Consider the following 13,980-nt stretch of genomic DNA (forward strand, 5'->3'; position numbering starts at 1 on the left):
TGCTGTGGCCCCCGTGTGCCAGACAGGAAAACATTCAGTATCTCCTGTCAAGATATGTGCATGCTGTGTTTCCCTCCATTCAGTGAAATGAAAATAAGAGACTTGAAGGCTTTGGAGGACATTTTCCACTCTTGCTAGATTTCTCTTGCGTTATAGTGTCACTTTGTGCCACGTAATCCATACTAAGGTGGTAAATCAAGGGGACAGGGACAGCTGCCAGCTTCCTGTGCCCCAGATGTTGACGTCCTTAACCTTTTGCAATTTAGAAACGAGACGCTGTGAATGTTTTCTCAGGGCTAGGGTCTTGGAAGGTTTTCTTTCCCTGCCCATAATGGAGAACAACATGGCTCGCTGGCTCGTCCTCCACGAGTCTGATCAGAGGAGCTGTTCAGTTGGGCCTGATAATATTTGGCAACAAAGCGTAAAGTCAGAGCTCAGAGCTAGCAAAGGAGGTCTTTCCAGATCTTTGAGGAGGGGAGGAAGGAACTGAGGGGAGAAAGGAAGGGAAATATAGTTGTTTTAATATAGAATGCCCATTTCTAGGAAATAAGTCACAGTTGTGTGTGGAAGAAAGGATTCCTTTTAAGTGAAGTGATACTAGTAAAAGCCCTCAAATCACTTCAGAATGTTTGGACCTTTTGCCTTTAAAATGCAATGACACTTGGGAACTTAAATGTGACTAGAGAAAGTCAAGTCAGATTTGCTTATTGGGGCACCTGGGTAGCGCAGTCGTTAAGCGTCTACCTTCGGCTCAGGGTGTGATCCCGGTGTTCTGGGATCGAGCCCCACATCAGGCTCCTCCGCTGGGAGCCTGCTTCTTCCTCTCCCACTCCCCCTGCTTGTGTTCCCTCTCTCGCTAGCTGTCTCTCTCTGTCACATAAATAAATAAAATCTTAAAAAAAAAAGATTTGCTTATAACTTCATTCTGAGAGGGAGTATCAGAGGTAGTGAAAACCCTCGGGCCTTTTTTGAGTTCCCAGCTCATCAATGGGTTGTGTTTCAGAATGTTCAGGTCACGATTTTGAACTTGAACATGACAGTACATTGATCAAAAAAAAAAAAAAAGTTGGAAATGATGGTCAGTGCCCCAGTGTAACCCACAGAAGTAATAATAAGGAATCTAACTTCAGTGCGGTTGGAGCTGAAACCTGATCTGTATTCCAGGTTGTAGACTCGAGGCTTGTCTCCGTATTCGACGCCAGGGAGCTGGAGCTGGTGATAGCTGGCACAGCAGAAATCGACCTGAACGACTGGCGGAATAACACGGAGTACCGGGGAGGTGAGCTCGCCGGGCCCGCACAGACACCATTCACTGTTTAAAAAAAAAAAAAAAATGTATACTGAGGTGAAATTGACATAGCATAACATTAACCATTTTAAAGTGAGCGATGCAGTGGTGTTTGGTACCTTCACGATGTGGGGTCAGCACCATCTCTAGCTAGTTCCAAAACATTGTCCTCACCCCAAAAGGAAGCACCGTACTCATTAAACCATTACCTCCCACTCCTCCCTCCCCAGCCCTGACAACCATCGATCTGCACTCCGTCTCTGTGGATTTCCTGTTCTGGGTATTTCATGTAAAAAGAGTCACATAATATGTGGCCTTTTGGGTCTGGTCGCCTTCATTCAGCTTACCGTTCCAAGGTTTGCCCATGCTGTGGCGTTTCAGTACTTCATTCCTTTGTGTGGTTGAATAATATTCCGTTATATATATATATATACACACACATATTCCATATATATGTCATATAAATATAAAATAATACTCCATTTTATATCTACATATATAACATATACTCCATCACTTTTTAAAGACTACAAAAAACTTGGCCTTACTTCAGTACATGCGCAGAGTGGGCTCTCATAACAAGCCTTCCTGTAACTTCCATGCTGAATGTTCCTTCAGGGGACTCCCCACTGGGATAGTCTGTGGCCTAACTCCACGTAGATGCGTTACGGAGACCCACCACCCGAGGCCAGCTCCTGAGCTGGGTTACGTGCTGGCAGGGAAGTGTGTCCCCCTTCCTGTAGAATTGCAGCCCTGTTCCCCTCAATCTCGGTTTCCCACAACATGGTTCTGTTGTTTTCCAAACTCTATTTCCAGCCCTTCCCACCTATTTACCTTCACACTGCCGAACTCGTCTTCCTGAGACCTTATTTTTACCAGGCTCCTTCCTTACCCACAAAACAAACTCCTTATTACTAATAGGAGAGGCTTTTGAAAGTTTTTTTTTAAGGTTCAAAACCATTTCTTTGTGTGAAATATTACAGAGAAACCAATCAAAACCATAGAGAGAGAGAGAGAGGGAGGCCTGCCACCTCAGCCTCCCCCTTCTCCCCAGTGTACCCGGCCTGAGAGTCTGTGTGGGACCACTGGGCTCTTCCTGGCATAGTATGAACACTGCTGGCCTCAGGGAGCAAGTCCCAGCGTCTCTGCCTGGCTGTTCCAACCCTCTAAGGCCCCCAGTGAGCTTCCCTTCGGCCCTCACCAGACCCCGCTCTGTTGTAGTCAGCTTGCTGTTCCCTGCATATTTCTTCCTCATTCTTGCTGTCCTCCAGCCCTCCTGCCCTCCACTCGCTCAAAGCCTTCCCGCACTCAACACCTCACTTCTCTCTTTCTGCCCCAGCCCACAAAGATTTCTCCCATGTCAGGGTGCCTCTTGCATTTGCAGCACTGCTGAATCATTTACTGGAACTGGCTGAACCAAGCTTGCCCTCCCAACTCTACCGTGACACTGGCCCGACTGGCCCGACTGGCCTGAGAGCAGCTGCTCCAGGAGCACTAACGGCTGGGGGACATTCGGGCTTCTTCTGTTCACTAAGCTTGCCATTTACGTCCAGCCCTTCTTAAGTCCTAGACTCGCCCACCGTATGTGGTTACCAAGAACTAAGACATCAGAACAGAGAAAATACAGTGAAATAATAGGTTGATGGAGGGTTTTGTCTCTTACGGTCCCAAGGATCTCTAGCTACTCCTTGTCTCATGTATACGAGGCAGGAAAATGGCTGGTGGGGTCCCAGGTGTTCACAGAGAAAGCAGACATCTCTGACGACTGCCCTCAGACCATAAGATCTTTTTATAAAATGTCTATTTTCTGCATCTGCTTTTGCTGTGAAACTTGACCTCGTTGCACAGATTGTCTTAGACCATTAGAGAAACTGGCAGACCGACAGCACCTGTTCAGATCTCATCACACCTGCGATATATGTCACCTCTCTCCCTTCCTCCTCCTCTCTGCGCATCCTCCCCGTCTCCGTCCTTCTGCTCCGTTCAGGTTATCACGATGGGCATCTTGTGATCCGCTGGTTCTGGGCCGCCGTGGAGCGCTTCAACAACGAGCAGAGACTGAGATTACTCCAGTTCGTCACGGGAACATCGAGCGTGCCCTACGAAGGTTTTGCAGCCCTCCGAGGAAGCAACGGGCTTCGGCGTTTCTGCATAGAGAAGTGGGGGAAGATTACATCTCTCCCCAGGTAGGGGCTCCTGCCAGCCTTCAGGAAACCCACCAAAGAGGGCCAGCATACTTTGATATTGGAGCTTGGGCGATGATCCTCTGGGATAGACTTCTTTCCTGCCACCCAGATTATTGTTATAGGAGTTCTTGGTGAAAGGCAGGTGAATTTAGACCCTATTCTTCATGGGTTTTTGATTATCGATGGTATTTGGGCTGTAGTGTCATGGTCCATGTGTCAGTTGTGGGAAGCGATCCAATCTGTATGCAGCCCAATTTAACTTAAGGAGGAATGTCTCACCTGGTAAGGGCGGGAGGAGAGGCTGGAAGCCCAAAGTAGCCCTTCCAGCTCTGTATCCATACTTCTCCAGCACATCACTTGATACTCTGTAGGACGGGAATGCACACGTGTACATGTCACATTTTTCCTACTATGTTTTAACACATGTGAGGACAAGACCATGTGTATCTCAAGTCTCTACAGTGACTTCTGTATAGCAAGCTGTCAAGATTATTATGAGATAAATGCAGTAAAGGAGACCCTAGGGATCCAGGCAATTTCACAGAATGAATTCCCTATGCCATGAGTTTGAACACTTCCTGGGTCCTTCCTAGGCCACCTCGAGCCACCTTTTCCTGCTCAGTAAAAGAAAGAGCACTAAAGAGATTCTTCTGGATAGGTACCACAGTAATAAATACTGCTCGACAACAGAAGAAAAGGTTGATCCATATTATTTTCTTCTACTATGATATGTTCTAATTATAAAAGAAGATTCGCATTTAATTCAGCTGTTCCCACGCGGCCTCCCAGATACTATGGCTAAATCCCAGTGGAAGGGTTCACTGAACTATGATTTGCCTCCAGATCTCCCAGACCTTCTAACGTCCTGAAGACAAGTCACCTGATGTCAGTGAGCGTCAGGAGGCCCAGGAAACAGAGCACATGCCCAGCTGGTCCGTAACAGCCTAAAGCCTTGGCACGATTTGCAGCCCTGGCCACACCCACTAGCCCAGCAGACCCTCGGTGCTCATTCACATGGGTCTGCTGAGAGCTGAGCCTACTGAATGAAATCTGGCAAGAAAATAAGGATAAAAAAGGGCAAGATTTCCATGTGTCTAGTTTAATGATAGATTTGGAAGATGAAACAGTCTGTTTTTGTTTTAGAGAAATGAGTTTGCATCACCTTTTGATGAGAGCCCACACACCCCACCCCCAGCATCGTGTGCACCCTGCAGAGTGGCTAAGATGCAACCATCTACCTTCCTAGAGGAGCTGATAGTGTAGGAAGGAACACAGCCTGATCGTTAGAAATCACAACACAAGGTGGAATCAGAGGAGCACTGAGAGAGGAAGGTAAAAGGAAGGTGCCTTGAAGATGTAGAATACAGACCAAATTCCGATCGAGTTGGGAAGAGGAGATGCCACAAGAAGATGGCACCTGGGTGGGCATTGAGGGGCGGTGAATGAGTAGAGGGGAATTCCAAGCTGAAGCAGCCGCCTGGGCAAGGCCTGGGCGTGGGAGATGGCCAGCATGTATTCAGGAAGGATCGCTGAACCAACATGGAGGACAAGATACCCAAAGGGATACACTCAAAGGGGATGAGATTGAGAAAGATAGTTTGGCGGGTCACAGAGAGAAGACTGCTCAGGAGTCTCTGTTTGATTCTTTAGGGAATGGAACTAGGCATCGCTTTTGTCATTTGGGGGTCACAGATTGAGTCTAATTACATATTTCCTTTGAGAAGCTTTGAAATGTACATTAATACTATTAACCCACACAAAGAGCTTATAAGATGGACATTGGGCTTATAATCGGGCTATTCACATCTGGGCCAAGGCATTCCTAAAAAAGTTGCCGTTCTGCAAACCCCAGAGAGGATTCCTTGGGGAGGCAGAGATTCTACCCTGGGCCAAGAGGGTCCCAAGAATCAAGTGCTGAGATGCCTCTCGGAGGACAGTGAAAATGACCCCCTGGAGAGTAACCCCTAACTAGCCTTCTTGTACATTTTCTGAAGATCCAAGAACCTAAAAAGGGTCACCAATGTGTTCAGAGAAAGAAGTAACTTCTGACTTCCAAGAACAGTAGTTTGGGTAGACCTAGCCAGACCACGTGGCAGGTGGCAGGAAGCCCAGAGGCTGGCAGGAGGGCCAAACAGACACAGGGCGACCCAGGACTTCCCAGAGAACGTGAGCCCAGTGCACACTGCCCACACTGGGAGGAGAGGTGGTCTGGAGCTGCTTTGTTCTAAGATCTGCCCCCTATGGAGCGGCAACTGGCTTCCCAGATGACACTGCCAAATAGTGTCACAACCCAACCTGAATCCTAGCCCAGGCTAAATAAAACCTTTGTATCAATTCAAGTCCTTGCCTCCTAAAAACTGTAGGAGAGTTAGGAAGGAGGACTTAGAGGGTAGTGGTTTCCAGGGTGTAATTTTACAGTGTCCGATGAAGAAACTTCAGTATCAGATGGGTGGGATAGTCACTGGGGTTGAGGTCAAGGTGCTGGCAGGTTAGGGCATTGAACAGGTCATCCATGTGGACTCAGATACTACAGTCTGCTGGGAACACCTGAAATGGGAAGGATTTAAGCAAAGTACCAGAGATTTTAATAAATGTAATTAGCTGGAAGGTCAGAAGGTATGGAAGATATATCTAGGTCCCTGGCTTCCAAACTTTTTAACCACAGGCCACAGAAAGAAATATTTTACATAACCCAATACATGCATATCTATGTGCGTGTGTGTGTGTGTGTGTGTGTGTGTGTGTGTGTGTGTCTGAAATACAAGTTCCTCAAAACAACACTTTACCTTCTTGCCTGCAGATAACATGCCCTATCTTCTAATCTATCCTATTTGATTGAAATAAAATGCCAGATAAAACCTGTAGTTAAAGGGAAAAATATCTAAATGGCACAAGATTCAAAGGAACAGGATTTTTTAAACATTTGATTCCCTCTTATTTTTTTATTTCTTTATTCGGTTTTATGGAAATATACTTGACATAGGACGTTACGTTAGTTTCAGGCGTACAGCATGGTGATTCCACAAGTCTCTAAGTTGTGCTGTGCTCGCCATGAGTGTGGCTGCTGTCTACAATGCCATGGCGATGCCACTGACTATATTCCCTGAATGTGCCTTTTATTATTGTGACGTATTCATTCCGTAACTGGAAGCCTGTACCTCCCACTCCCCTGTACCCATTTTGCCCATCCTCCTACCCCCTCACCTCTGGCCACCAGCAGTTTGTTTTCTGCGTTTATGAGTCTGTTTCTGCTTTTTGTTTGTTTGCTTTGTTTAATTTTTAGATTACACATATAAGTGAAATCATTTGGTATTTGTCTTTCTTTGTCAGACTTGTTTCACTTAACATAATGCCCTCCAGGTCCTTCCCTGTTGTCACCAATGGCAAGATCTCATCCTTTTTTTATGGAGTAAAAGGAACGGAAACTTTTGATCAAAGATTGAAAAGCAAGGATCTAGAATTGGCAGTGGGGAGAAAGCAGGGTGCTCACCCATGTCACAGAATGCGGCAGAGTGGTCACTGGCCATCTCCACTTATGGGGACTGAGAAGGGATGCTAGGACTTGTAGGCCATGTCCAGGAAGGAAGAGTGGGAGAGTTTCCTTACTATGGAACAAAGACTGGGGAGGGGACAGAGGGGAGGCTCCAAAGGAAAGAAAAGCATGGAAGCTGGTCAGAGTAGACACAGCACAAGACAGCATGGAGATGGAATAAAGGAGGGGAGAGAAACTTAGGGGTTTACATTTGGAGTAAGGATCAGGGATTCCAGAACTCTGAGTCACAGGCAGATTGGCATAAAAGTTGCAAACAGAATTCTAACAACATGCTTCCCTGCAGGTGTAAACTGAGCCCAAGCCCAGGTGGAGGGGAAGGCCTGGTTAAGGTGGGCAGCTGGCTTACTCTCTAGGGATGGCTCTCAAGGGGACGGGAGAGGTGATTTTGCCGCCCTACTGGACATTCAGCGATGTCTGGAGACATTCCTTGTGGTGCTATGGGCATCCAACAGGTAGAGCTCAAAGATGCTTCTGAACACCTTCGATGCACGGGACAGCCCCTCCCAACAGACAGTAAGTTTAAAATGTTAGTAGTGCCAAGGTGAGAAATCCTGCTCTGTGGACCCTAAGGCTACAAGGGAGGCTTCAGAGAGCCATCGGGATTTCAGAAGAGAAACTGACAACCACTGAGAAGCCATAGAGAAACCAAGGGGGGAGAGGTGTTCGAGAACAAAAGAAGCCTAAGGCTTTTAAAGAGCTTGAGGACGTGGGCGTAGAGAATGGGTCTCTGGATTTGGGGATCAAGAGGTTCTTGAAAAGGTTGGACAGGCGTAGGTTCAGTAGTGACGAGAGTGAGAACCATCTATAGAGCGAGGCTGTGGTTGGATGGTGGAAGAAGATGGCACGAAGGGAAGACAGGACTTCTAAAACCGGCCTCACCTCTCGCTGAACAACGAGCAGCAGAGAGTGGTGATTTGCTTGCTTTTAGTAGTATTGTTTGCTTTCGACCAGCCTCAAAGTGGTCTCTTCTGGGAGGAAGCATACTCTCTTTGGCATTGGTTACCATCTTAATCAATAACTTGGAAAAAAGTCAAGGAGACAGGGAGATCAATCGTGCAGACGGTACAAATGAGAAGGGCAAATAGTACAGTGATTGACACGATCTAAATCCTGAATTATCTCAAAATGCCAGAATCCTAGATTAACAGCAACAGAGTGAAAATTGAGCTGGCATGATTGAGAAGATCCGTGTGGAGTTCCAGGATATCAATGCACAAATAGCAGATCAGGGAGATTCACTTGCCAGTAGTTTATGTGGAAAAGGCTGAGGGTCATGCATCGCCACAGCTGTGACACAGTTCCTGCAATCCTAACTGCAGTTGTGGTTGCATCAAGAGACTCTCATGTTTAACTGATGATTCACAGATTACAAAAGGCATTTCTGTGTATTCTAACATCGGTCCTCACCACAAACCCCTGAGGTACACAGAACATATATTATTACCCCCATTTTACAAGTCAGAAAACTGAGGCTCGGAAAGATTAATTGACTTTCCCAAGGTGATAAAGCTAATAAGTGGCTAGACTGCGATAGAGGTCTTGCAACCCCTGGTTTCATGCTTTCTCCACCACCCCAACGCACCCCGGAGGACTGGGCCCAGTGCCCAGGGAGGAAAGTGAGCAGACGCTCTGTGGTGTCAGAACCACACCTGGAGGACTGTAAGCATTTGAGAATGCTAAATTGAATCATGATGTGATTGTGTTCGTTCATTCTAGTTTACAGACTAGAATCTATTTAAGAGAGTTAACCAAAGTTGGTGATAAATACAGTAAAAGCAATTCAAAGAAACTCTGGGTGTTCACACAAGGTTTGGAAGAGGTGCCATTTGCTAATGCTTTCAGACTATTCCCAGAAATTACCTTTTACAGAATTCATTTGGTTTGCAAATACGGGATTTCTTGCTGTAACATTTCCACTCATGAGTGCCAGTTAAAAAAAAAACTGGTGTCTGTTCATATCTCACGCCTAACTAGTTCAGCTAGGTTCAAAAGCATACTTGGGATTGTCCTGCCCCACTTAACATACTTAACCAGAGCCCAAAGTATGTCCTAGTTTTAATCTTTCTAAACGTAGAGAAGCCACTGTCATTGTCATCCTACTCATTCTACTGAGTGCTCTTCCACTTTTACTCAGATGAGTTTAGGTAAAATATTTTAATTATTCTCTTGTGAAGTCAACATAGGCCTACCGGACTCTTAGATCATAATCTGAGACCTCGACTAATCGTGGCTTGTTTTGATGCTTCTTCCCACTTAAGCCCTTGAGGCCTAAGGCCGGGTGCACTGCTATCCTTTGCCCAACATTGGAGCTTGTGGGGGAGGAGTTTGGGGGGTAGTTTCCCAAGGGCAATGAGGGAGCCATGACCAGGAGAAGGAGGAATGAATGTTGAGAGGCAAACACAGCAGTATCCTCCCCCTGAGCACTGCATCAACCTCATCAGGAACTCTGAAAACAAAGGTATAAATAATACACAACTTCCCTGGGGATCTTCTAATTAGAAGAATTCAATATCCCAGATGAAATTCAAATGAAGGGAGAAAGGTTGCTTTGGTTAGAGTTTTGTTCATTTGTTTGTATATATACTTGTTTTGTGATATTTTATCTTCTTCTATTTTTTATTATTTTATTTCATTTCACCTTAATGTGCCCTTTTTTGTGCTGGTTGGCTTCTCAAACCACCACTGCAACACACCACCCCTTCTAGGGAGCAAAACGCATTAAGTTAATCTTGAGCTGCACCCATCCACCTTAATCCCTACTTTGGTACAGCCTTTGGCCGCAACCAGAGATTCCATAAAAACAAAGAACATCTGACAGGGAGAAACTAGTCAGGTGAGTTGACGTTCCACAGGAGAAACCTGTTCTGGGCCTCTTGGGCTCCCCAAATCACGGCTGTGCTCACTTTTTCTTCGCTTCTGCTTCATAGCTACAGACGGATCACAGATACAGGTACCAGTTGTACCTTTGAAACAAACGCCTTCACCAGTCTTTTTTCCCCATTCAGGGCACACACCTGCTTCAACCGACTGGATCTTCCACCGTATCCCTCCTACTCCATGTTGTACGAAAAGCTGCTGACAGCAGTAGAAGAAACCAGCACCTTTGGACTTGAATGAGGAAATGGAAACTCACCTGACATTTTCCCGGCAGTCACATCACCCTTTCTGGGATGATCCGCTTGCCCTTTCCCTGAATCGATCTCCTTTGATTTTGGTATCCCATGATTTTTATTTTCAAACCAAATCAGGATTGACAAAAGCTGTGCATGAAGAACTGCCTTCTTCTGAGATCCAACCTTCAGGCTTATCTCCTCTATTCTCGATGAACTGCTAGCCTGTATGCAATATTAAACAGCAGCTGTCTCAAGGTCTGTGTGCATCTCCACATACCTCCATTACTAACAATGATATAGGAATGCAAGTTATGCTACACTTGACCAAATGGTAATAAAAGTTTACTTCCATTTATATAATTTTAGGGAAATTTGAGCATTAAGCATTCCGAGCTTTTATACGCCCATGTCTTCTGAGCAGAGCCACCATTTTTTATAATTTCTAACAACCAACTCCAGGTCTAGGAGCCAATCAACAATTTCTTTTCCTCCCACTCTCCTTTTCCCCGTGCATACCATCCATCCAAAAACAGCAGTGGCAAAGCTGAAATTTTTGTACATTCAACTCATGAGTCATTATGTGGCGTCAGTCCCATCAGCTGGAACGAGCCTAGACATACGGTGCAAATATTACACTTTCCAACAAATGACAACAGCAAGGAAGACGCCTCCTGCTGATGCAACACAGTGCATCTCAACGGTGGTGGGGATTGTGGCTCAACCCGAGTTGAGAGAAGTCTAGGTGGGGCGCGTCCTTGGTGAACGCTCACCGCACAAGAAGCAGAAACTTGTGCGCATGGAGATCTCGCTACATAGCATAAAGATGAGGCTTCTACCCCCATTGTGTTGTGTAGGGTGTGATGAAGCAAACAGGAGAGAGGGAAGAAGGCCCTATTAGGTTGGTTTGAATACCTGAGTTCTGTACTGTTTTATTTTGCTTTGCTTTCTTCGGTCTAGCTACAGTTCTCCTTCACAAAGGGAAAAAAAAAAAAAAACTATAGATAATCTCATGACTTTCGTTAAAGGTAATTGGCCAACCAACTTTTGTTTTATCTTTGATATTGTTTTTTTCATGCTACTTTCTTCTTTTCTTTTCTTTATTGTCGTGTTCGAATTCCTTCGCATCTGATTGTCCACAGGGACACGTTAAATGAGAAGCTGCAGAGAGCGCTGTTGCTTGTCCGGGATCAAGGGCAATATAACACTCCATCCACAACAATCCTCCAGGAGCCGACACCTAACACCCCCCAAGGCACGTCGATTTGTCAAAATAGATATCCAGTTTCTTTGAGCACTCAGTAAAGAGATATCTCAGAAAACTTAGTGTTTTCAGAAAAACAGTCGCAGGCTCCAAAGACAGCCTAACCTCTTGATTATATTTGGAATAAGCCCAAACACAATGGTCATTTCTATTTTTCTAACCTTGTTATCCATGTTGTCTGAAATGTGTCATAAGTGAAAGTGTTTTTCTTCACTGGGAAAAGAAGAGCTTGAGGGGCCCCACTGTTGAGATGTCACATTGTTACTTCCAATATATTAAACAAAGGAGAAATGTAAGACAAAGTTAATTGGACAGGAAGCCGTGCCTGGTGCACATTGTATCAGTGTGTGTTTGGGCACAGAGTTGTGTTTCCTGGGCTCCAAAATGAAACTTCTTTTAGTAGGAATTATTTATAACGCCCAGCACCCTTTGCTGCATGTATCTATTGCCAATCGGGAAATAATATGTTACAGAAATGTAGCTTTCTATTGCCCTCTAAAAAGAATATTTACCAAGATAAGATGGAATGTGTAAGTTACATAATACAAATTTCAGGGACCTGTAAAATACAGTACACATTACAGTGTCTGAAAAGTTATGGGTTCTGATGGAGCTATTATTTATAAAATCAGAGCATACGGATTATGCAAATCATTTCACCATTTTACCTCTTTGAACAGCTTCTCTAGTATAGGGTGTCTTTCATTTTTAGAACTTGGTGTTACCCATGCGTAAATACACATTAATTCAAGCACTCGATTCTTTTTTTAGTCCTTATTTGTTAGGCACTGGCAAGGGAGGAAAATGTTCAGAAGAGGGAACCTGCTCCTGGGAGCTTTGCAATTTACGCAAATATCTAATTAATATAATAATTAGATTACTTGATATCTATTCTACCCATACCCAGAAGGAACAAGGTAGCCTAGAAAATATATAGAGACAGATAACTTGGGCATAAATGGTTTTTCAGCCAACTTTTCCTTCTTCCTATTCCCCCTCCTCCCACCCTGATGCCCTGACTCTAAACGTATCCCACAAAGCATTGCAGGATCAGTATTTTGTGAAAGTATAAAATTCCAAAAAGAAATACTGATGTCAAAGTCAGCTCAAAGGATGCAAAGCTTGCTTAACAGGGTCCCAGATTCTACTACAGCTTTGCAAAGAGTCCTAAAGGAAGGTAAACATAGAGAAAAAGAGCCCATATAGTTGTTATGGAAAGATCCTATGATTTCTCTATGTTCCAAGTGATGTTTCTTTAGCTATTATTCCCTAATATATGAGGCTGGAATACATGTAAAGTGTGTGTGTGTGTGTGTGTGTGTGTGTGTGTGTGTGTGTGTGTAATTATGCTATTAATTCCACAGGCTGGAGGTGTAACCCTCCCCCAATCATATGACACAGTGAGTGAGGCAGACCTGTTTGTTACCACTTGAATTTTTTTTTTAATTTAAAGTATGAGTTTTCTCCATGGAGGCATATTAGAATATTAATCACTTATAAACCACAATTCCCCTAAAACAAGACCTTTTAGAGCTCGTTTGGGTAAGAGTATATTACCCTTAATTGGGGAACAAATGAGAACAATAAATAAGAGAAAACTTACATTTCAAGTAGAAAAATACTTTTAAAATGCTATGAAGTATTATAATAATTTCATAGATATGACATTTTATTCTATGATATGAAGATGATCATCCTAAAAATAGAAATTGCCTCTGCTAGGTCGGGAGTTCTTTGTAACTTCCTGTGTATATAAGTTGGCAGCAGTCATGAGAACTTTTTACTACCATCACCAATGTAGCACAATTGTTTGAAGGACAATGAGGAAATTAAGAAAAAGAGACAAAGGATCCGTTGGCAGGCTTCTAAATCTTTTTTCTCTTTAATACATGACCATATGTCCATTAATGGTAAGTATCTTTGTATGGCGAGTCAATAAGCCAGACTTTCCAGAACAATTCTAATGTTACATCTTTGGTATCTGTCAGTCCATGTGTCAAACCATGTGTCCAAAATCTGGGTTCAAAAAATTTCTCAGTTGCCACAAATGTTTTCCCAGTCAAGATGAAACACTTTCAAATGAAAGTAGTTAGAACTTTACATAACAAATGTGGTGCTTTATTATTATTATTATTATTATTATTATTATTATTATGTACTTCAGTGTTCATTATTTAAACTACTGCAATACTATATCATAAAAATCTGCGATGGATGTTCTAGCCATCATAAGGTCCAAAAGAGAAAATGTTATTTTCCTGTTAGTGACATGTAGTCCCTTTGTTCTAGTAGAAAAAAAAAAAAAAAGGTGCCTAGAGGTAGTAGATAGAATAAATATTGTTCCATTAGCCTACTTCCTGCAGCTTCCAATTTATCTAAGGAAATGTCTATAACAATTTTGTTAAAAGTCTTTGTTCTAGTCCATAGCAGGAGAAGTCCACATTACTGGGCTGATTTTGCTTACATCAACAAGAAAAATGTCACGTGATACTCAGGCCGAGCTTTCTCTTCCATCATACCACCTTCAAGGAATGTCAATAAACTCACTTTGGTATGGCATTGTGTGTGCTCCTTATTGC

At 43.9% G+C, this 13,980-nt stretch overlaps 1 protein-coding gene across 1 annotated transcript in view; it reads left to right on the top strand.

Annotated features, from left to right (window-relative positions):
- Window positions 1-10,374, top strand: part of HECW1 (HECT, C2 and WW domain containing E3 ubiquitin protein ligase 1) — a 229,670-nt gene extending 219,296 nt beyond the window's left edge. Inside the window, exons 25-27 of the mRNA XM_040644429.1 lie at window positions 1,165-1,279; window positions 3,276-3,474; window positions 10,033-10,374. Coding sequence (XP_040500363.1) covers window positions 1,165-1,279; window positions 3,276-3,474; window positions 10,033-10,144 — 426 coding nt within the window. The 3' untranslated portion in view covers window positions 10,145-10,374. The remainder of the gene's footprint in view (window positions 1-1,164; window positions 1,280-3,275; window positions 3,475-10,032) is intronic.
- Window positions 10,375-13,980: the final 3,606 nt, after the last annotated feature.

This window comes from Ursus maritimus, unplaced genomic scaffold (assembly GCF_017311325.1).
Source record: "Ursus maritimus isolate PB19 unplaced genomic scaffold, ASM1731132v1 scaffold_3, whole genome shotgun sequence".
In the NCBI taxonomy this organism is placed as follows: domain Eukaryota; kingdom Metazoa; phylum Chordata; class Mammalia; order Carnivora; family Ursidae; genus Ursus; species Ursus maritimus.